Consider the following 25335-nt stretch of genomic DNA (forward strand, 5'->3'; position numbering starts at 1 on the left):
GGGATCGAGAGAAACTCAGATGTTACTGACCACTCCCACGGCTGTGAAACTGAAGGGGCGATCTCGATGGATACATCGAACAGACTATAAACGTGTTACTGAAGGAACTGAGCAGGACTGTCTTGGACTAAAGGGAAATGTATTGATTGATGGTGGTGTCCGTGCTTATACCTTTGAGAGGGCTCACCCCAGCATCTGGGGGGCCCCATGTCAACACCTTTCTGTCTCTCTGTCACACCTATGCCAAACAGGTAGAACTAGGGGCCTAACAACAGGAATTCTGCAGATGCTGGAAATTCAAGCAACACACATCAAAGTTGCTGATGAACGCAGCATCTGTAGGAAGAGGTGCAGTCGACGTTTCAGGCCGAGACCCTTCGTCAGGACAAACTGAAGGAAGAGTGAGTAAGGGATTTGAAAGTTGGAGGGGGAGGGGAAGATCCAAAATGATAGGAGAAGACAGGAGGGGGAGGGATAGAGCCAAGAGCTGGACAGGTGATAGGCAAAAGGGGATACGAGAGGATCATGGGACAGGAGGTCCGGGAAGAAAGACAGGGGGGGGGACCCAGAGGATGGGCAAGAGGTATATTCAGAGGGACAGAGGGAGAAAAAGGAGAGTGAGAGAAAGAATGTGTGCATAAAAATAAGTAACAGATGGGGTACGAGGGGGAGGTGGGGCCTTAGCGGAAGTTAGAGAAGTCGATGTTCATGCCATCAGGTTGGAGGCTACCCAGATGGAATATAAGGTGTTGTTCCTCCAACCTGAGTGTGGCTTCATCTTTACAGTAGAGGAGGCCGTGGATAGACATGTCAGAATGGGAATGGGATGTGGAATTGAAGTGTGTGGCCACTGGGAGATCCTGCTTTCTCTGGCGGACAGAGCGTAGATGTTCAGCAAAGCGGTCTCCCAGTCTGCGTCGGGTCTCGCCAATATATAAAAGGCCACATCGGGAGCATCGGACGCAGTATATCACCCCAGTCGACTCACAGGTGAAGTGTTGCCTCACCTGGAAGGACTGTTTGGGGCCCTGAATGGTGGTAAGGGAGGAAGTGTAAGGGCATGTGTAGCACTTGTTCCGCTTACACGGATAAGTGCCAGGAGGGAGATCAGTGGGGAGGGATGGGGAGGACAAATGGACAAGGGAGTTGCGTGGGGAGCGATCCCTGCGGAATGCAGACAGCGGGGGGAGGGAAAGATGTGCTTAGTGGTGGGATCCCGTTGGAGGTGGCGGAAGTTACGGAGAATAATATGTTGGACCCGGAGGCTGGTGGGGTGGGAGGTGAGGACCAGGGGAACCCTATTCCTAGTGGGGTGGCGGGAGGATGGAGTGAGAGCAGATGTACGTGAAATGAGGGAGATGCGGTTAAGAGCAGAGTTGATAGTGGAGGAAGGGAAGCCCCTTTCTTTAAAAAAGGAAGACATCTCCCTCGTCCTAGAATGAAAAGCCTCATCCTGAGAGCAGATGTGGCGGAGACGGAGGAATTGCGAGAAGGGGATGGCGTTTTTGCAAGAGACAGGGTGAGAAGAACTAGGGGCCTGCTGGGTTTGCGCAGAAATTCCGCAGCATGGTAAAACTATGATTCCAATGTCAGTAATCCCGCTCAACCAGAGTGAGGAACTCTCAGTTTGGGCTTTCTCAAATAATACCCGGGGAAGTGAGGTGCGGAATTGTAGTCCAGTCAGAGGTGACTGTGGCTGTCAGTGTTTTGAGGGATGGTATCTCAGGCCCCCATCAAACAGAACCTCATATACTGGGAAACATGTATCCTGGCCATACCTGCAGGTGCCCAGCAGCGGAGCGGTAAATGCCACCTGTTACTGTAACTTCCCTGGGGGGGAAGATGCATTTTTTCTGGGAAATAGCAGCTGTACCACCTTTACCACTGCAGACCCTCCCCAACCAGTAACTAGCACCTACTTGGTGTGTGGAAATCGGGCCTATATATGACTCCCAAGGGAAACTGTCAGCAGATGGGACCTGCAAAGTCCCAGCAAAGGGTGAACTGGCTGCTGTTACCGAGCATATTTAGTTTCCCATCTGAGAGTCACGGCCCAGCTGCAAGGTCACCTCCATTGGAACAGGTGGCAGAGAGGTATAACTGAGACTGAGATTTTTGATGATCGCGTTTCCCTCCTATGGAGTGGCCAGGAATTTATGAAAGATAATCAATTTGGCTACAGCACTTGAGGAGCTGGCCAACAATACGAGGCGTGATTGATAAATTCGTGGCCTAAGGTAGACGAAGTCAATTTTAGAAAACCAAACACATTTATTTTTCAACATAGTGCCCTTCTACATGTACACACTTAGTCCAGCGGTCGTTGAGCATACGGATCCCTTCTTTATAGAAATGGTCCACAGCAGGGGTGATTGATGAGTTCGTGGCCTAAGGTAGAAGGAGATGAGTTATTAACTTCAAACTTTCTGCATTATCACTCAGAGTTGAACTGCACGTGCATGTAACGAGACTGTCTTGGACCTCCAGGTGGGCCACAGCAGGGGTGATTGATAAGTTCGTGGCCTAAGGTAGAAGGAGATGAATTATATAGCTCTCATTACATGCACGTGCAGTTCAATTCTTTGAGTGAAAATGCAGAAAGTTTGAAGTTAAAAACTCATCTCCTTCTACTTTAGGCCGCAAACTTATCAATAACCTGTGCTGTGGACCACTTCTAGAGGTCCAAGACACTGACTTCTATGAAGAAGGGATCTGTATGCTCTATGACCGCTGGACTAAGTGTGTAAGTGTAGCAAAAAAATAAATTTGCTAGGCTTTCTAAAATTGACTCTTTCTACCTTAGGCCATGAACTTATCAATTACCCCTCGTACTGCAGGGGCCTTGACAGAAACACAGGCCCAAGTAACAGAAATATCCACTGAAATGATTGCAATCCTGCAAACAATCCTATAGAACCAGATGGTCCTTGATTTTGTTCTGGCAGAAAAAGGAGGAACATGCACTATTATAGGGAGAGAATGCTGTACCTACATACCCGATGAATCTAGTAACATGTTGTCCCTTTCTGAGCATATAACCCAGGAAATACAAAAGATTCGTAACATAGGACAGATATTGCAGGGGTTTGGCAGCAGGATGGTGGTCGTTTGGGAGCTTCTTCGGGAATATCAGTGGTATGCTATTGGATTATGGAAGTATTGTACTTATTGTAATTGCTGTCATTCTTGTATTGCGATGCTTGTGGCCACTGGTGGCTAGCTGTTTCAGCCGTGGGATCCGATTGTAACCTTTGGGCCCTGAGATTGATCATGAAGTGTTAAAAAGGAGGGAATGAGGAATTGAGGATATCTGTAACCTCTGGCTAAAAGAATGAATGGGGCTGAATAGGAATTTTTGAACTGAAGTAAACTCTGTCTTCAGCAGTTAACTAAAAACCGGCTTATACTAGTTCTCCCTTGGTTTGCAGCGGGACATTGAGGATTTGATAACATTGTACATTGTACCCTCGTTTGAGTAGGGGGAGGAGGACTCACCGATAAGGACTGGACAGTACATTCATCTGTAATTAAAACTTGATTTAGCGGACTCTCTTATGTAAGTAATTAAGTTTTGCACCAACAGACTTGGTGGGCGTACCAGTTCAAATACATCTTGCAACAGTAATGTATAGGGCTTACGGTGTATAAATATATGGCTGTAACCTGACTAAGTGGGCCCACTTGTCGGACGGTGGCAGTACTTGCGTGCCTTCCCTTTGACAACTGGGTCTCAAACTCCTGCAGGAAGGGTACGCAATAAACTGTTGTAACTGTAAGAAACTGGTCTCACGAGTTTTATTCAGATTTGACTTTAACATATGAAGTTTAAGAACGAATAATAATAATGCATTGGAAATAAATTCAAGATAGAATATTTTGCCTTTTAATGTTTCCTATATAATTACAGTAGGTCCCAAGTATGCCTAAAATTTTGGGTCACTTGGAGTCCTGAGCAAGGACTGCATTTCATAGGGAGATTAACATTAATTGCCTGCAGGAATAGAAAGAGTGCCAAGCCATGCTGTGAATGTGCAGCACAAGTTGAACCTGTGTGATGTCAACGGAGTGCAAATTAGAATCAAATGTGTCAGATTCTTAGGAATAGCAGGTTTTTTTTTCTGGTTAGCAATTCATTGTTAACACCTGCAATTTTTTAATGTAAAAACAAGAAATCCTTGGTTTAGTTTTCCATAGGTCTGCCTTTTGCTTTGACACAATATGGAGTAAATTGTACAGCTAATTCAGCAGTGCACGTATGTGGCCAGATAAACATAGAATTTCAAGAAAGAAGCAGTGTGATTTGCCCTGTCCTCTACAGTTTGTGCTGTAATGATACCTCATTGAAGCTTGGCAAAGAAATAGGATAAAGTTATGGTGCTTGCTCAGTTTCAAGATTCAAGATTGTTTAATGTCATTTCCTATACACAAATATAAAGAGAACAAAATAACTGTTACTCCAGATCCAATGCAGCACAAAAAACATAGAAGATAAAGAACACAAAATAATAATAGTGAAGATGCATGATAAACATAAATACATAAGCAAGCTTATATAAGAAACACACATAAAAGTTGCTGGTGAACGCAGCGGGCCAGGCAGCATCCCTAAGACGAGGTAAAGTCGACGTTTTGGGCTGAGACCCTTCATCAGGACTAACTGAAGGAAGAGCTGGTAAGAGATTTGAGAGGGGGAGAGGGAGATCCAAAATGATAGGAGAAGACAGGAGGGGGAGGGATGGAGCCAAGAGCTGGACAGGTGATTGGCAAAAAGGATATGAGAGGATCATGGGACAGGAGGCCCAGGGAGAAAGAAAAGGGGGAGGGGGAGAAAAACAGAGGATGGGGCCAGGGGTATATTGAGAAGGACAGAGGGAGAAAAAGGAGAGAGGGAGAAAGAATGTGTGTATATAAATAAATACAAACGCATCTCCCCCATTTCACCACATCTGCTCTCACCATCCTCCTGCCACCTCACTGGAAATACGGTTCCCCTGGTCCTCACCTACCACCCCACCAGCCTCCGGGTCCAATATATTATTCTCTGTAACTTCTGCCACCTCCAACGGGATCCCACCACTAAGCACATCTTTCCCTTCCCCCCACCCCACTCTGCTTTCCGCAGGGATTGCTCCCTATGCAACTCCCTTGTCCATTCGTCCCCCCCCATCCCTCCCCACTGATCTCCCTCCTGGCACTTATCCTTGTAAGCGGAACAAGTGCTACACATACCCTTACACTTCCTCCCTTACCACAATTCAGGGCCTCAGACAGTCCTTCCAGGTGAGGTGACACTTCACCTGTGAGTCGGATGGGGTGATATACTGCGTCCGGTGCTCCCAATGTGGCCTTCTATATATTGATGAGACCTGACGCATCTGGGAGATCGTTTTGCTGAACACCTACGCTCTGTCCGCCAGAGAAAGCAGAATCTCCCAGTGGCCACACATTTTAATTCCACATCCCATTCCCATTCTGATATGTCTGTCCACAGCCTCCTCTACTGTAAAGATGAAGCCACACTCAGGTTGGAGGAACAACACCTTATATTCTGTCTGGGTAGCCTCCAACCTGATGGCATGAACATTGACTTCTCTAACTTCTGCTGATGCCCCACCTCCCCCTCGTACCCCATCCATTATTTATTTATATGCACACATTCTTTCTCTCTCTCTCCTTTTTCTCCCTCTGTCCCTCTGACTATACCCCTTGTCCATCCTCTGGGTTCCTCCCCGCCCTTTCTTTCTCCCTGGACCTCCTGTCCCATGATCCTGTCATATCCCCTTTGCCAATCACCTGTCCAGCTCTTGGCTCCATCCCTCCCTCTCCTGTCTTTTCCTAGCATTTTAGATCTCCCCCTCCCCCTCCCACTTTGAAATCTCTTACTCGCTTTTCCTTCAGTTAGTCCTGACGAAGGGTCTCGGCCCGAAACGTCGACTGTACCCCTTCCTAGAGATGCTGCCTTGCCTGCTGCGTTCACCAGCAACTTTGATGTGTGTTGCTTGAATTTTCAGCATCTGTAGAATTCCTCGAGCAAGCTTATATACATTGATTGTATGTTTGTGAAGTCATGCTCAGCTATATATAAGGTGACTGCCAGGAAAGATAAAGTAGGGATGGAGTTACTGCATTTGGGGTAATTTAAGGTATTTAAGGATTGTAATTTCAAGTGTTAGTGAATTTTTAACTGTTCAGTCAATTAAAATTAGTCAAACATCACCACCTTTGGTTTTGCAGTTTTAGTTTTATAGTTGTAGCATATTATTCCTTCTGATTTGTGGGTTTTTTTGTTACTTTCCTCTCTCACTATTTTCCCACCTTTGCCTTCCAGTATTTTGTCTTTCAAGGGTTTGCAAATGTTTTAATTGTGACTTTGCCTACCTTGTAAATTTTTAAATTGGAAGCAGTGAAGATCTTTGATGTTCCTTCATGGTTCATGCTCATCACTGTTCTTGGTAGATAAGTAACCATTTTTGCAGCTGAACCATGGAGAACATTCTAACTGGTTGCATCACTATCTGGTATAGAGAGACCAGTGCACAGGATCTGAAAAATTTGTAGAGGGTTGGAAACTACCAGCTCCTTCATGGGCACTAGCTTCCCTAGTGTCAAAGACATCTTCAAAAGGCAACGCCTCAACATATTGCATAATTATTGTAGTTTATAGTTTTTTAATGTATTGCAGTATATTGCTGGTGCTAAACAACAAAATTCATGACATGTTAGTAATATTAAATTTGTAAGTCCTCAATAACTCTGGTTAGCTGTCAACATAAGCAATGATATGTACTGTAACTTTACTACTGACAGCAAAAGTTACTTCATTTATGTATGGTGCTACAGGCCAATATTTATACAACTGTGAGCTTTGAATTTCTGTTGTGTACAATTACACTATCTTTTGACAGCGTGTTCGTATTGCCAGATTCCCAGTGATGCTTGTCCCATTGATCTGTTTTCATTCCACACGGATAATTACGGTGTCAAATGACAACATAACATAGGAGAATGAATTCGTAGATTGTTGAACACTTATGTAATTTCCATTCATTTAGTTATTGAGGTAGAAATTGTACAATGTGCAATTTGTGTTATACTTAGAAAGTATTCCATGATGTATTAAAAGCTTTCCTACTGCAAATGCAAGTCCCCTTTTTTTTGCGTGGCAAAAATTGCTGGTATTCTGTTTTAGCCTCATTGGCTTTTACACTACTTGGCTTGTGGCTCAATATCAGAATAATTGATCTTTTTTAATGCTTTAATAAGGAGGTGAAAAATGTTGCTGCTTTCAGTTCTTACTGTTAATGGGTACCATTACTAGATTTTGGTTCATTGCAAAATTCCACTTCATCCAATGTTGATTACATCAGCAGCTCAGCCTTGTCAGATTTTTCAAACTCCAGGGTCTGGCATTACTGTATGCCTACAAAGCTCTTCTATCTGGCAACATTGATACACAATCAATATATGTTGCTATCTGTTTTAATTTCACTGGTTAGGATCTAATATTGCACTCTTGTTTTACAGATTTGAGAGCACAGTTCAAACAAGTAAATTGCAGGACTTTGTAAGCCGTAGCAAGATGGCACGATGTCGTAGTCGTTTTGTGTGCCCAGTCATTTTGTATCAAGGAAAGGTACAATCTAGTTTCCTGTTCATATTTTAATTTAAAACAAATGAAATGGTGTGAATATAGGTATGTGTTATTAAGTTAAAAAGTAATTAAAGCAGTAACATGGGCATCAAACTAATCTGATGTGTATTAAATGAATAATTGCAAAGTTCAACAACATTGAATGGATAAATTCCCAAGATAACAAAATGCAATGTGATTTTAAGATTTATATTTTTTTTGCTCACTGTCACCTACTGCTGATATGATCACTGATCGAACTGCTGCATTATGATTACTAACCTTCTCTTGCCTTTAGTGCCCAGATTTATTGCCAGATTCTAGTGGGTTCCACAGTAATTATTTTAGGCTGAGCTGCATCTGCTAAACTGCCACTTAGTAACCCAGATATCTAAAAATAAATTCAGATTGGTGGTGGGAAGAAATAATTCTTCATCACCTAGTCTGCTTTTCAAAGTTATTAATGACCGCAGTGACAAGAGAAACACTGTACATCAGAAATCCCACATGCATTGTGATTAATGTTGTGATATAATGACAGGAAACTGTAGATTCAGATAATGACTTTCAGGCTGTGAAACTAAGTTTAATTATAATTATATATATATTCATTTAAACTCGATTATTTTTTTTAATATATATTAAAAAAATATATATTTTATTTTTATATATATATATATATATATATATATATATATATATATATAAATAAAAATAAAATTAGGACCATTCATTTCTGATAAATCACTACTTTAATTCAAAGGAGGAATCTTGGAATTTTCTGTAATTTGGTGACATCTTCCAATTTGTAGGAGAACAATCTCTTGGGATTGCGAAAGATGTGAATGTTCTTTGAGATAATTGGGTTAGTTGGTCAAATGCAATTTTGTATAAAATGTTAAATGTAGAGCACTAATATTATTAAGTGGAATAGTTCTATAGCCATCCAGATCGGGAAAGATACCAGGAGTTGGATGTTATTTTTTAAAAAAGTTATGGAGTTGGAAATCCAAAGTAAATACAGAAAATGCTGCACGAACTCAGCGTCAGTGGAAACAGAAACAGAGCTGACTTTTCAGGTCAAGGAGCCTGCAAAAGTGAGAAAACAAACACGTTTTAAGTTGCAGTGAAGGAGAAGGGTGGAGAGTATGAAAGAAGTATCTGGAGTGGCATGTAAACCAAATTTATCAAGGTAGGAATTATTTTAAATCTGACAGATGGAGACAGAAGAGAGGAAAGCTAAACAAATTGGAATGTCTGCAGGAATGATGGGGGGCGGGGGGAAGAGTATTAAGTCCTGAAATTGTCTTATTTCCTTTTGGAGGCTCTGGGTCTTCATCATATATGCCAGGAAAGCTCCAGATCCTTTTTTATATAGGTCAGCTTAACATTAGGTGGAAAGGCCTGTACTGTGCTGTACTGTTTTATATTCTTAGAGTAGTCTTAAGGAATCATAGATGGAATGATCCATTCTGAATGCTGAAAGGGGAAGGAGCAGAAGATAAATGTATAATCCTCATGATGAAGAATATTATGGAGAATAATCCATTGAATGTGGAGGTTTGTATGAGGAAGGTGAAAGAGAATCCCATCCTTGCTTTAGATGGCTGCAGAGAGGGCTGGAACAGAAGTGTAAGTAGTTTAGGAGGTACTTTTGATGTGCTGTCAACAGTGGTCACTGGAAACCCTGTATTAAGGCAGCTTTTAGACTCAGGTGTGGAAAGTCTCACTGTCAGAACAGATGTGATGGAGAGAAGGTGAGCAAATAGAACAAAGTTCTTGCAACAGAAGCAAAGAGAGTTCTTTGCAAGTTAACTGAGATAACTGACTGGGCTTAAAATAGGTCATTGTCTCTAAGCCTGCCCCTTGAGATTATGATGGGACGTCAAGAAAAGGAAGAGTCAGATAATGTGAAGGGGAAAGCTGGATGAAAATTGGCAACAAAGTTAATGAAATTTTCAAACTCTGTAGAGATGCAGGAAGCATAGTAACAGGAAAAGAGCTGATTGAAGGAGATCTCAATGATGTTGAAATGAGAGGTATTCAGTGGTCTGATGTTCAGTAGTTGGACTGTGGTTAAGTGGGAGGTGTCTGAGCTCTGATATCTGGTTTCTTTTAGGTGGAGGTCAGTTTATCAAACCAGAACAGCGTGCCCCTTGTCAGCAAACAGGGTGAGGATGTTGGGTTTGGTTCTAAATGAGTGAAATAGAAACATAGAAAACCTACAGCTCAATACAGGCCCTTCAGCCTACAAAGTTGTGCCAAACATGTCCCTACCTTAGAAGTTTCTAGGCTTACCCATAGCCCTCTATTTTTCTAAGCTCCATGTACCTATCCAAAAGTCTCTTAAAAGACCCTATCGTATCTGCCTCCACCACCGTTGCCGGCAGTCCATTCCACGCACTCACCACTCTCTGCGTAAAGAAAGTTACCCCTGATATCTCCTCTGTACCTACTTCCCAGCACCTTAAATCTGTGTCCTCTTGTGGCAACCATATCAGCCCTGGGAAAAAGCCTCTGACTACCCACACAGTCAGTGCCTCTCATCATCTTATACCCTTTATCAGGTCACCTCTCATCCTCCGTCTCTCCAACCAGAAAAGGCCGAGTTCACTGAACTTGTTTTCATGAGGCATGCTCCCCAATCCAGGCAACATCCTTGTAAATCTCCTCTGCACCCTTTCTATGGTTTCCACATCCTTCCAGTAGTGAGGCAACCAGGACTGAGCACAGTACTCCAAGTGGGGTCTGACCAGGGTCCTATATAGCTGCAACATTACCTCTCAGCTCCTAAATTCAATTCCACAATTGAAGAAGGCCAATACACCGTATGCCTTCTTAAACACAGAGTCAACCTGCCCAGCTGCTTTGAACGTCCTATGGACTTGGACCCCAAGATCCCTCTGATCCTCCACACTGCCAAGAGTCTTACCATTAATACTATATTCTGCCATCATATTTGACCTACCAAAATGAACCACCTCACATTTATCCATGTTCAACTCAATCTGCCACTTCTCAGCTCAGTTTTGCATCCTATCAGTGTCCCGCTGTAACCTCTCACAGCCCTCCACACTATCCACAACACCTCCAACGTTTGTGTCATCACATCTCCAACCTTTGTGTCATCAGTTGTCAAATGTTGCAAGCTCAGAAGGGATTATGTTAGAGTGAGTAAGGCCATTGGAAAACAAAGGTAATGTTGAATCAACAATTAGTGATGAACAGATTTAGTGTTGAGGACTTCTTCCACCTTTACTTCTGTGCCCATTTCTTTTGCCAGGCAATTGCATCCCAGTGTGGAACATATCTCTAGTATCCTTAGTCCAATCTGGGGCCCTTCCAGTTTCTTGCTTTCTTTAAAGTTGGCCTCCACTTTATTATCAATACTCCACCCTATTATCAATACTCTACCATTTTCACCACCCTCTCCCCCTTCCTCCAACTGCAATGCAAAACATACTTGTTTTCTCATTTTGCCAGTTCTGATAAAGGGTCCTTGATTTCAAAGGTCAACAGTTTTTTTTTCATGTACTGGAGATACCAAAGGGGTACCGACCAAAATTTTGGAGCAACAGCAAATGATGGGTGGAGAATATTGACTCTGAAGTGCATTCGTGATTCCCATGATTTGAGTTTCACCTTCGTTAATGGTGGTTGTTGTCATTTCTGGCATCCAGAACAGTGATACTAAGGTCAGTAACATTAAATAATTCTCATAGAAGGCCAATTCAAGAGCAAACCATAATTTCAACATTACTAAACGTTTGACAAAACATGAAATACCAATTAGAGCATGCATGTGGTAGAAACAGAAAAACAAAAACAGTAATTTGTATTATTTCAAAACCCATGGAAATTTTTGAAGTGTATATCTGAAGGTTAACGAATCTGCCCACACAAATGTTTAAAGGCCAGAAAGGATATCAGTAAGCATATAGCTTGGCAAAATTTTAAAAACTGTCAAAGTGGAAGTTTTGTTTACAAAATATATACATAAAATAGGAATAAAGGCCTGTATATACATAACACCTTTCAGGGTATCTTGGAATGCTTAACATTCAGTGTAGCATTTTTAAAATGCACAGTGAAATAATGATATTGATGAGGGTTCAAGAGAGCTAATTGTTGCACAGCTCTGATAATAGCTATATAACCTATTTTAGCTGTATTAAGGGACAAATATTATCCAAATAACTGATAGCATTATTTTTAAGAGAAGGAATGTTATGTAAGAATGATAAGAGGCATAGGTTAAGTCAGTGTTTCCCAACCTTTTTCAGCCCCAAACCCCCTTAAAGCCATACTTGCCAATGCCCCTCTTATGCATAATATACTTTCTGGTGCCCCCATAGTGTAAAAACATGTCTACCATATGCTAACATGAGAAAAATGATTCTGCTTTAAGTTTTTATTTGGCTTTAAACCTAGCTTACACAGTACTTGTGTGCTGTACAGCAGCTTCGATATCAATATGGTCCCTGAGCTTGTTGGTTTTTAGCAAGAGTTGAAATATCTGGTTCAAGTTGTGACAGCTAAAGCCTTAAGTTCCCACATGTAACAATGTCCACGCAGTTTCTGTTTGTTTGTGAGGATGTGGTTCATGGCACTGAAGCCTCTTTCAACAAGGTAGGAGGATGAAAATGCAATGAAGAGCAGTTTGGCTCTTCTCTAAAGGCCTGGAATCTTCATACGACAGTGTAGCCACATATCGCAAACGCCGACATTCTTGAAAAGCATTTTTGCTTCTTCATCGTTTTGAATTTTGATAATTTCTTCTTGCAAATTCTGTGCCTGTCCTTCCACCTTGCAAGGAAATGGGTTAATTACCCAGACTGGAATTTCCAGATCGTTCAAATCCATGAATCAATTCTGAAAATCCTTCTTCAGTGACTGTGGATGCAAGCAGTACTCTTACTGCCTATGAAAGAGAGTTCCATACTTTCTATGCAGGGAAACTGTGAGAACATTCGTCTCCCAATGTTTTGCTTATATATTTCCAATTTTTCAATAAAAGTAGGCACTGCACTTTTTGCCTATATTAAATTGAAATTCTCACCCTGCAGTTTCATATTTAGAATGCTCATTTTGTCATACAGATTAGCTGGTATGCACATCTCCACACAGAAGTTCAGTCTTGTTTTCCAAGCTCTTGTCACTTTGAGCAAAAACTCAAACACGGTGTCAAATAGATCAAAGAAACATTTTAATCAGCAGCCTTTTGACAGCCAACACACTTAAGTGTGAATAAGCAAGTGTTCAAACTCTACATTGTTATTTTGGCATAACTGGTGAAATATCCTACTATTTAATGGATGAGCTTTAGTTTTGTTGATGGTAGATAATACAAGAGTCATGCTTGAAAAAAGTCAGTGACTGAAATTTTTGGTTGCAAGATGTTGACAATGAATTGCACAATGGATTGCAAACAGACTTGGAATTTCTTTTTTCAAAAATGCCACGAAATCAGCATGGCGACCTGTCATATATGGTGCTCCATCTGGTGCACAATAAATCATGTTCCTAAACAGAATACTTGAATTGGATTGACTTTATTACTTGCATCCTTCATATACATGAGGAGTAAAAATCTTTACGTTACGTCTCCATTCAAGTATAGTAACTTATAATATTATGTACATCAGGATAGTCAATATAAAAAGAAATACAGTTGCATCAGTATGAATTAAGCAGTCTGATGGCCTGGTGGAAGAATCTGTTCTGGAGTCTGTTGGTCTTGGTTTTTATGCTGTGGTGCCTTCTCCTGGATGGTATCAGCTGGAACAGTTTGTGGTTGGGCTGACTCGGGTCTCCAATAATCCGAGCCTCAATGTATCCTCAGTATACACTGATTCCCTGTTGGATGTTTGTTTTTCTCTTTTTACAAAAGAGAATCTCCTCATAAACTTTTCCATTTTTGATAGACCGTACATATGCCATTAGCAATGGCTCATTGTATGCACAGTTGACTCATCTAGTTGTCTCCCAGTGTCTGTTTTTTGTAGCTTCATGCATAGTTGATACTCAGTGTCTTCATTCATTTCATCAGTATGACAAGCTATAGAGTTATTACTCAGAGGAATTGATTTTAAAATACTACCATCCACTTTGAAAACTGTGGTGAGCACTTCTGATAAAGCAGGCATTATTAATCTTTCACCAATTGTGTGAGATTTTCCACACTTTGCTATTGTTTTGGAAATGTTATAAAAAGCAATGAGACCGCTTCCAAGGTCATTTTTAGCTTTCTTGGCAAAAGACCCGAGTGTGCAATGCTTTTCAAATGCTTCTTTCATCTTTTGGAACTGAGTAATGCCATAAATAGCCTTTGCAGGGTGTCTTATTTACAGAAGTGTTCCTGTAATCTTGGTGGTTTCATGGCTTCATTAAACAGTACAGAATTACAAATAAGATACATGGGGCATCACTGATCTGATGATGGGATTGGAATAAAACCATGTTCTACGGTTTCTGTTTCTTAGCAGGATTAGAATTCAAAGCTTCACCGCCTTCAGACTCTGAGAGACCGCGTCGCTCGTATTTATCCATCATTAACAGGACTAAATTAAAATAAAAAATAAACACAAGCTGGGAATACGTATCGGGTGTTGATGACAGCAGCCAGTTGACACAGCTAGAACAATGGTAGCAGAGGAACGGCAAGATGAAGATGATTACAACAGCAAAAATTACGTTGACAAGAATTCAGACTGGAATCTGAATGTTAGTTGGGATACAGCTAGTGTTCAGCAAACTACCTTTATAGCATTCCAGTTTGCAAGGTCTCATAATCCCCAAAGATGGTTCTTGACCGCACATTTGAAGCCCAGGTCACTTTGAACCCCTCAAGAGAAATCCTTGGCAGGTTCACTGATTGCCTCTTTCACTACTTGGTTCCAGCCAGCACTGTATCGGTTGTGCTACCTGTTTTCCATAGATCTGTAGAGAAAGTTGAGAGGGTGTATTTCACTTACCAACTATTAAATTGCATGAACTCATTTTATGGCACAAGTCAGGGGGAACTGTTGGGCACCCTGGTTTGCTAATTTATGTATCTCCAGTAATGTGGGTTTGGTTGGTAAGGTCAGATGAGATTGCTGAGTTTCAGATGCATTGTGACGAGTGCTCACCTCTGCAGAGTTATGGTTCTTCTTGTGTTCTCGTGCCTCAAGTTAGGGTGTTGCTCCTCCCCCTAAAGAATCTTCAATGCCCCCAAAGAGTTCTATCTCTTCTAACATCCCTTTCAGCCACATAACTGCCCCCATTGGGAATCACTGGATTAAGTGGATGGATAGCTAGAGACTTTTTCCCTGGGTGGAAATGGCTAATATGAGGAAACATAATGTTAAGGTGATTGGAAGAAAGTATACAGGGGATCTTAGAGGTAGGTTTTTCTTTCAGAGTGGTGGGTGTGTGGAATGTCCTACCAGGGATGGTGGTAGAGGCAGATTCATTTGGGGATATTTCAGAAACTCTTAAGTATACACATGAATAATAGAAAAATGAAGGGCTATATAGGAAGGAAGTGTTAGATTGGTTTTAGTGGATTAAAAGGTTGGCACGTTGTGGGCTGAAGGGCCTGTACTGTGCTGTTATGTTCTATATAATTTTCTATATAACCATATAACAATTACAGCACGGAAACGGGCCATCTCGGCCCTTCTAGTCCATGCTGAACTCTTACTCTCACCTAGTCCCACTGTCCTGCACTCAGCCCATAACCCTCCATTCCTTTCCTGTCCATATATCTATCCAATTTAACTTTAAACGACAACATCGAACCTGCCTCAACAACTTAGCTGGAAGCTCATTCCTCACAGCTACCACTTTCTGAGTAAAGAAGTTCCCCCTCATGTTACCCCTAAACTTTTGTCCTTTAACTCTCTACTCACGTCCTCTTGTTTGAATCTCCCCCACTCACAATGGAAAAAGCCTATCCACGTCAACTCTATCAATCCCCTTCATAATTAAAAACACCTCTATCAAGTCCCCCCGAATTTAATGCTGTGAATATTTCAGCATTAAACTCCATCTGCCATCTTTCAGCGCACTCTTCTAACTGTCCTAAATCTGTCTGCAAGCTTTGAAAACCTACTGCATCATCCACAACGCCACCTATCTTAGTATCATCTGCATACTCACTAATCCAATTTACCACCCCATCATCCAGATCATTAATACATATGACAGACAACATTGGACCCAGTACAGATCCCTGAGGCACACCGCTACACCTCGTCCTCCAATCTGACACACAGTTATTCACCACTACTCTCTGGCGTCTCCCATCCAGCCACTGCTGAATCCATTTTACGACTTACATATTAATGCCTAACGATTGAACCTTCCTAACCAACCTTCCATGTGGAACCTTGTTAAAGGCCTTACTGAAGTCCACGTAGGCAACATCCACTGCTTTACCTTCGTCAACTTCCTTAGTAACCTCATCAAAAAATTCAATAAGATTTGTCAAACATGACCTTCCACGCACAAATCCATGTTGACTGTTCCTAATCAGACTCTGTCTATCCATATAATTATGTATACCATCTCTAAGAATACTTTCCATCAAATTACCCACCATTGACGTCAAACTCGCAGGCCGATAATTGCCAGGTTTACTCTTAGACCCCTTTTTAAACAATGGAACCACATGAGCAATACACCAATCCTCCGGCAGCTCTGTCAGAGCGCCTGCTATTTCCACAGTAACTTCCCTCAAGGTCCTAGGGAATATCTTGTCCGGACCCGGAGACTTATCCACTTTTATATTCCTTAAAAGCACCAGTACTTCCTCTTCTTTAATTGTCATACTTTCCGTAACTACCTTTCTTGTTTCCTTTACCTTACCCATTTCAATATCCTTCTCCTTAGTGAATACCGAAAAAAAGAAATTGTTTAAAATCTCCCCCATCTCTGTTGGCTCCGCTCATAGCCGTCCACTCTGATTCTCCAAGGGACCAATTTTATCCCTTACTATGCTTTTGCCACTAACATAACTGTAGAAACCCTTTGGATTTATTTTCACCTTACTTGCCAAAGCAGCCTTGTATCTTCTTTTAGCTTTTCTAATTGCTTTCTTAAAATTCTTTTTACATTCTTTATATTCGAGTACCTCATTAATTCCAAGCCGCCTATATTTATTGAAGATCCCTCTCTTTTTCTGAACCAAGTTTCCAATATCCTTTGAAAACCATGGCTCTCTCAAACTTTTAACCTTTCCTTTCAACCTAACAGGAACATAATGATTCTGAACCTTCAAAATTTCACCTTTAAATAACCTCCATTTCTCTATTACATCCTTCCCATAAAACAAACTGTCCCAATCCACTCCTTCTAAATCCTTTCGCATCTCCTCAAAGTTAGCCTTTCTCCAATCAAAAATCTCAATCCTAGGTCCAGTCCTATCCTTCTCCATAATTACACTGAAACTAATGGTATTGTGATTACTTGACCCGAAGTGCTCCCCAACACAAACCTACGTCACCTGCCCTGTCTCATTCCCTAACAGGAGATCCAACACTGCCCCTTCTCTAGTTGGTATCTCTATGTATTGCTCCAAAAAACTATCCTGCGCACATTTGACAAACTCCAAACCATTCAGCTCTTTTATAGAATGGGCTTCCTAGTCTATGTGGGGAAAATTAAGATCTCCCACAATCACAACCTTGTGCTTACTACAAATATCTGCTATCTCCTTACAAATTTGCTCCTCCAGTTCTTGGTCCCCATTAGGTGGTCTATAATACACCCCTATAAGCATCACAACACCTTTTCTATTCCTCAATTCCATCCAAATAGCCTTCCTAGACGAGTCCACTAATCTATCCTGCCAGAGCACCGCTGTTATATATTCTCTGACAAGCAATGCAACACCTCCCCCTCTTGCCCCTCCTATTCTATCACACCTGAAGCAATGAAATCCTGGAATATTTAGTTGCCAATCACACCCCTCCTGTAACCATGTTTCACTAATAGCTACAACAACATATTTCCAGGTATCAATCCATGCTCTAAGCTCATCCACCTTTCTTACAATGCTCCTAGCATTAAAATAGATGCAGTTAAGAAACTCTCCACCTCCCACTCTCTGTTTATCCTTAATGGAGCAAACTTTGTTATCTTTTTCTTCCTTTTCCCCTACATCAACCACCCCTCTCCTAGTCTCCTTAATTTGATTCACACCCCCAACCATTCCAGTTTAAAGTCACCTCAGTAGCCCTTGCAAACCTCCCCGCCAGGATATTTGTCCCCCTGTGATTCAAGTGCAACCCGTCCCCTTTGTACAGGTCACCACTGCGCCAATAGTGGTCCCAATGATCCAAAAACACGAATCCCTGCCCCCTGCTCCAATCCCTCAGCCACGCATTTATCCTACATCTCATTGCATTCCTACTCTCACTGTCATGTAGCACAGGAAGTAATCCCGAGATTACTACCTTTGTGGTCCTTTTTCTCAACTCCCTTCCTAACTCCCTATATTCTTCTTTCAGGACCCTCTCCCCTTTTCCAACCTATGTCATTGGTACCTATATGTACCACGACCTCTGGCTGCTCTCCCTCCCACTTCAGGATCTCTTGGACGTGATCAGAAACATCCCAGTCCCTGGCACCAGGGAGGCAAACTACCATCCGGTTCTCCGGACTGCGTCCACAGAATCATCTATCTGACCCCTAACTATTGAGTCCCCTGTTACTACTGCCCCGCTCTTCCATTCCCTACCCTTCTTAGCTACAGGGCCGGATTCTGTGCCAGAGGCACGGCCAGTGTTGCTTCCCCCAGGTAAGCTGTCCCCCACAACAGTACTCAAACAGGAGTACTAATTGTCAAGGGGCACAACCACAGGGGTACTCTCTGTTACCTGATTCTTCCTATTCCCCCTCCTAACCTTGACCCACTTGTCTGCCTCCTGTGGCCCTAGTGTGACCACCTGCCTGTAACTCCTATCAACTCCTCACTCTCCCTGACAAGACGAAGGTCATCGAGCTGCAGCTCCGGTTCCCTAACACGGTCTCTTAGGAGCTGCATCTGGATGCACCTGGTGCAGATGTGGATATCCAGGAGGCTGGGAGACTCCACGACCTCCCACATCCGACACTGAGAACAACAAGCTGCCCTCACACTCATACTTCCCCCTCTCTTCAAATAACAGGGAAAAAAATGAAAATCAAACTCTCTCCGCCTCTTCTATTTGAGAGGATGTCTTCATCAAAAGATGGCATCTCTGACAATGCAGCATTACCTCATGGCAGGTCGTAAATACCTGAAATTTATTCAGTTCATTGATTTCTAAAGATTTTTTTTGCAAAATAAAGCAAACCTGTGGAAAGCAGAATAATGCTGCCAGCAGCTGTGAAAATTCCATGCTAGCATTTCAGATGAAGTTGCATCAGGACCCTTTGAGTAGCGGTATCCAAAAACTCATGGCAGTCTGAGAAAGAGATTTCCATTTTATTTGTCCTGAATGGATGACCCTCTTAGTGATACAGGCAACATCTCCACTTGCATCCTATCAAAATTCTTGAGGATCTCATGTTTCAGTCAAATTACCTTCTGTTCTTCTAAACTCCAGCAGCTACAAGCCTAGATCACCCAACCTTTCTTCAAAAGATAACTTGTCCTTTCCAGCTATTAATTAAGAAAATGGTACAGTATCTGAATGGTTTCCAATGCATTTACATCCTTTAAGAAAGCAAATACCATAATCAGTACTCCAGAAGAGCTCTTTGTTATTTAACATCCCATTTTTATATTGAGTTCTCCAAGCAATAAATAATAACATTCTATTATTTTTTCCCCAATACCTGAGGTTATATTAACTGAAACCTTTTCTGGCATTATAATCTGTTCCAAAAACATCAGAAAATGATTGTACATTTTGGGACAGTTGCTTAATCTATATAGTATGATAAATCTGGAGTAGTTTGTACAAGTTTGTTCACATATTCAAAGGAAGGATGCTATGCTATAAGGCAGAAGCACATAAGCCAGACACAATGATTCTTGGTATCAATAATTTTAGAACAGGTAAGTTGAATGTTTCTGTTTGGGGGGGAAAAGACTTCAGTTCAGCAAATTGATATCCCGAGGCTGCAGAGAGGTCTGGCAAAATAGTTTTGTTTTTTAAATGTGTTTTCTAGGCAGCAAGTAATTTTATTGAAGTTGGCTGAAAGTGCCTAACAAGTTATTAATGTTCTGAGCTCTCCGTATTCTGTCAGAATTGATTCAGCAGTCAAGTTCTCTGCTAAATGAGTTTCAGAGAAGATGCTTGAAGTAATAAATAGTAAATCATTAGGTGAGGGTATGTGTAAGCCATGATCTGTTACTGTTTTTATTGTATTTTCAGCTAAAGTCTTTACTAGCAGAACTATAGTGTAATAAAGAAGTTAAGGTATCTATATTCTCTAAAGTGATTCATTTATTGTTATATTGCTGTAATCTACTGGTGCATGGATTATTCACCTTAATTTTTTATTCTAGCACATTTGTCGGTCAGCAACACTGGCAGGATGGGGAGAACTATACGGGCGCAGTGGATATAACTACTTATTCTCAGGTGGGTAGTGATTGATTTCATTATTTGTACATATATGTAAATGTACATTAATGTTAGCATTCACTTTGAGAGAACTGGAATATAAAAGGAAAGATGTAATGCTGAGAACGTATAAGGCATTGTTCAGATTGCACTTGGAGAATTGTGAGCAGATATTGGGCCCCTTATGGTAGAAAAGGTGTGCTGGAATTGGAGAAGGTCCAGAAGAGGTTCATCAGAATGATTCTGGGAATGACATGATTAACATATGAGCGTTTGATGGCTCTAGGCCTATACTTGCTAGAGTTTAGAAGAGTGAGGGAGAATCTCATTGAAACCTATTGAATATTGACAGGCCTAGATAGAGTGGATGTGAAGATGATGCTCCCTATAGTGGGGGAGTCTAAAACCAGAGAGCACAGTCTCAGAATAGAAGGACATCCCTAGAGGAGATGAGGAATTTCTTTAGCCAGAGGGAGGTAAATCTATCAATTTCATTGCCACAGACAGCTGTGGAAGCCAAGTCATTGGGTATATTTTAAGTGGAGTTTGATAGGTTCTTGATTAGTAAGGGCAACAAAGGTTACAGGGAGAAGGCAGGTGAATGGGGTTTGGAGGGATAGTAAATCAACCCTGATGGAATGGCGGAGCAGATTTAATAGGCTGAATGGCCTAATTTTGCTCCCATGCCTTATGGTCTATATGAATCAGTTGTAGATGTTTAAATGGATGGTACAGAAAGAGATCATTTAGAACATGTGTTGGCATTATGAAGCCAATTGCATTATCTAGTGCATTTGTATACAAAATGTCTTTTCCAAGATAGAAAGTTGATGAGAGAATGAAAGATCTGTCTCTAACTTTGCTGTTCTGTTCTAGCTCAAGTTGATCTGATTTTGTGTTGTTGTGAAGTTGGTTGTGGAAATGTTAGGCCATCATACTTGATTGGCCATTTCCTAAAATTGTGTCTGATCTTTTAGTACAGTGCCACATTCCTACAGTAGCCTCTTGCTGCTTTTAATATCTAAAGTTGAATATACTAAGCAATTCACCCTCTGCAGCTACCTTATGTACCAAGAGTTTCTATGTTCTAGGTGAAAGAATTCTTCCCCATCTCTGTCTTGAATAGCAACCCTTTATTTTAAGACTCTAACCCCTGGGTCTAGTTAGGGAAACATCCACGAGAAGCCAAGAAAATGGATGCAGGAGTAGACCACCGGGCCCCTTAAACCTGCCCTGCTGTTCAATGTAATCATGGCTGATCTATGGTGGCCTCAATTCTTCTTCTCTGCCAATTTCTTGTAACCCTCAATTCTTAAATATTTGAAATATTTATCTATCTCCATCTTAAGTAGCTGAAGATCCGCCTCTAGCATCTGCTGGGCAATTTATCCAGAGAGTAATGACCATCTGAGTGAAGAAGTTTCTCCACACATAATTTTTAAGTGTCTGGGCCTATGTTTGTGATTTCTCCATCACTTATTTGCATTAAATGTATTTCCCTCACATTCCATCAACTTTTGCCAGATTGAATCACTCACTGATATACTAAGCCCAATGTACATTAACCAATTAGCCTACTAGTCTGCACGTATTTAAGTTAAGGGAGCAAACTAGAGCATCCCGTGTTTACAGGAAGAATGTACAAACTGCACACAGACAGCGTAGAGTGTTGGGATTGAACCCAGGTCACTGGAGATGTGAAGCAGCAGCACAACTAGCTAACCAAGTTCTTTCCTTGTTTGACAGATCTGCTGTCCCATGAATTAGTTTGATCTTTGCAGTACTTCCTTTGCAATAATGTATTCCTAGGTAGGAAGACTATATGTGTACACAATATTCCAGATGCAACCCCACTGGGGCCCAATGTTAATTGGAGTAAGAAATCTGTACTCTTGGCCTAAACTGTCTTGAAATAAGAGAAATGATCTTTTATCAGATTACCTGTTATACCTGCTTGTTAAATCAGTGATTTATGTATGTTGACACACAAATACCCCCGACAACTTTTTTTCAATTTCTCACTTTTCCAAAAGAAATTTCTATTTTTCCTACCCAACTGCCCACCATTGAGAACATCTACCATAAACGCTGCCTGGGCAGGGCCAAAAGCATTATCAGGGATGCATCTCACCCTAACCATGGACTTTTTTATTCTCCTCCCATCCGGTAGGCGCTACAGGAGCCTCCGCTCCCGCACCCGCAGGCACAGGAAGAGCTTCTTCCCTGAGGCTGTGACACTGCTGAACCTCACATCACCAGCGCTGAGCAGTATTGCACCCATATTGTACTGTCTCAGTACTTCTATATTTGTGTGCTGTAGCACTTTTTTTATTCGCAGTTATTTTGTAATAACACTATCCTTTGCATTTCTGGTCAGATGCTAAATGCGTTTCATTGGCTTTGTATCTGTACTCGGCACAATGACAATAAAGTTGAATCTAATCTAATCTGATCGAAGTGAGAGAGAAATACAAGGTGATAGGTGAGCCTGAAGGGGGTGGATGAAGTAAAGAGCTGGGAAGTTGATTGGTGAAAGAGACAGAAGACCATAGAAGAAAGAAAAGGGGGGGCACCAGAGGGAGGCGATTGGGGGGGGGAATGGAACAAGATGATGAGGTGAGAGAGGGAAAAGGGGATTGGAAATGGTGAAGGAAAGGGAGGTGGGGGCATTACTAGAAGTTTGAGAGATCAATGTTCATGCCATCAGGCTTGAGGCTACCCGAACGGAATATAAGGTGTTGCTCCTCCAACCTGAGTGTGGCCTCATCACGACGGTGGAGGAGGCTATGAATGGACATATTAAAAGTGCAATTAAAATGGGTGGCCACTGGGAGATCCCACTTTTTCTGGCAGACAGAGTGTAGGTGCTCGGCAAAGCGGTCTTCCAATCTATGTCGGTTCTCATTGATATACAGGAGGCCATATCGGGAGCAGTGGACACGGTAGATGACCCCAACAGACTCACAGGTGAAGTGTTGCCTCACCTGGAAGGACTGTTTAGGGCCCTGAATGGTAGTGAGGTAGGAGATATATGGGTAGGTGTAACACTTGTTCCGCTTGCAAGGACAAGTGCCAGGAGGGAGGTCAGTGGGGATGGATGAATGGACAAGGGAGTCACGTAGGGAGTGATCCCTGTGGAAAGTAAAAAATTGGGGGAAGAGAAAGATGTGCTTGGTGGTGGGATCCCATAGGAGATGGTGGAAGTTTTGGGGAGTTATGTGCCTGGCGCGGAAGCTGCTTGGGTGGTAGGTGAGTTCCTCCAACATTTTGTGTGTGCTGCTCAGATTTTCAGCATCAGCAGATTTTCTCTTGTTTCTGACAAAAGGTTGCATCATTTGTTTGCTTTTTACTAAATCCATTAAAAAAAAAATCTTCAGTGGGGTTAACTTCCAAAGGGATAGAATTGAAAAGTAGGGAAGCTATGTTAAAAACAAATCAAGCCCTTATTAGATAGACTTTGTTCCTGTGTGTAAACTATTAGAGGTAAACTTGGATATAAAGGCACCAATGATTTCTGGATTATTACTAGGAATGCAAGGACGTATAGCAGTTCAGGATGAATTGACATGATTTTTTTTACTCTTGAGAACTGAAGGCTGAGGGATAGATAAGTAGAATGATGGAATATAAACAGAGAATGCCTCCATGTGGAAAAGAGCATATGTAGGTCTGATAGTAACTCTGAAATTCAAATGCTCTACTTTTTAATATGATCAGCTAAAATATTGTGAGACTAAAGCAGATAATGCAGTTGAGATTTAGAGGAGACTGAACAAACAAATGAGGGAGAAATAAACAGTGTTAGGTTGATAAATGTTACTGAGGAAAGATAGAAAGAGATTGGGGTGGTGCATAAATGTTGCCATAAAAAGCAAAGTGTAATCAATAAGATCAAACACAGATTGATAGATTTTTGGATGCTAAAAGAATCAAGGGACATTAAATCTGTAGATAAGGAATGTTAACTGGTTTTTTTGAGTGGCAAAGGATATATGAGGTGCTGGATCATGTACACTTACATGCCCTCTAATATTTTTATAAGCAAGCTTGTTTATCCTCTTTAAATACTGTGTATTCCATGTATAGATCAAAGAAGTGGATTACTGTTGCAGCTTGCCTTAACTATTTGCTGAAAGAAAAGTAATTGATTTATTGTAATATACATACAACGATAAACAATTTGTACATGTTTTTGTGTTTTTTTTCCTTTGCTTAGGAGGATCTGATGATGCGGGGGCAGAATCTGATGAAGTGCCTGATGACTATGCTGTACGGTGGGTGAAACTCTTCATCAAATGAAAGTAAAATTTTGTTCATGCCTTTGCGTATTAAGTAGTATTGCAGTGATCATGTTGAAAAGCATGTGAACTTGGAGTGTAACATGTATTTTCTCCTTTTTCTTTTGAAGATTTTACAGCAACAAACTTCTAATAGAATTATTTTGAAGTCAGGAAGTGTTTGCTGCTCTAAGGCAACAATATTGAAAAGCTATAGAGGAGAGAGATCACTCAAAATGCTGAAAGAACTCAGCAGGCCAGGCAGCATTTATGGGAAAAAAAAGTATAGTCAACGTTTCCGGCTGAGACCATTTGGCAGGACTGGAGAAAAAAAGATGAGGAGTAGAGTTAAAAAGTGGGGAAGGGGAGAGAGAAACAGAAGGGTGATAGGTGAAACTAGGAGGGGGAGGGATGGACTAAATAGCTGGGATGTTGATTGGTGAAAAGAGACAAAGGGCTGGAGAAGCGGGGAGCCTGATAGGTGGGGATAGAAGCCCATGGAAGAAAGAAAAGTGAGGACGAGCACCAGAGGGAGGTGGTGGGCAGGCAAGTGGATAAGGTGAGAGAAGGAAAAGGGAATGGGGACTGGTGAAGGAGAGGGTGGGGGTGGTCATTACGAGAAGTTTGAGAAATTGATGTTCATGCCATCAGGTTGGAGGCTACCCAGATGGAATACAAGGTGTTGTTCCTCCTACCTGAGTGTTGCCTCATCGCAACAGTAGAGGAGACCATGGATTGACATGGGTCCCCAGCTGTCCTCTTCCCCCCCCCCCGCCCTGTCACCTTATCTCCTTGCCCACCCATCACCCTCCTCTGGTGGCCCTCCCTGCTTTTCTTTCCTCCGTGTCCTTCTATCTTTACCTATCAGACTTCTCCTTCTCCAGCCCTG

At 41.7% G+C, this 25335-nt stretch overlaps 1 protein-coding gene across 2 annotated transcripts in view; it reads left to right on the forward strand.

Moving 5' to 3' along the window:
* Positions 1-25335, forward strand: part of mtmr14 (myotubularin related protein 14) — a 115035-nt gene that overhangs the window by 29153 nt on the left and 60547 nt on the right. For both annotated transcript variants that reach the window (XM_063067681.1, XM_063067682.1), the window contains exons 3-5: positions 7525-7633; positions 20112-20187; positions 24386-24443. In XM_063067681.1, the coding sequence (XP_062923751.1) occupies positions 7525-7633; positions 20112-20187; positions 24386-24443 (243 nt within the window). The remainder of the gene's footprint in view (positions 1-7524; positions 7634-20111; positions 20188-24385; positions 24444-25335) is intronic.

This window comes from Mobula hypostoma, chromosome 15, assembly GCF_963921235.1.
Source record: "Mobula hypostoma chromosome 15, sMobHyp1.1, whole genome shotgun sequence".
Classification (NCBI taxonomy): domain Eukaryota; kingdom Metazoa; phylum Chordata; class Chondrichthyes; order Myliobatiformes; family Myliobatidae; genus Mobula; species Mobula hypostoma.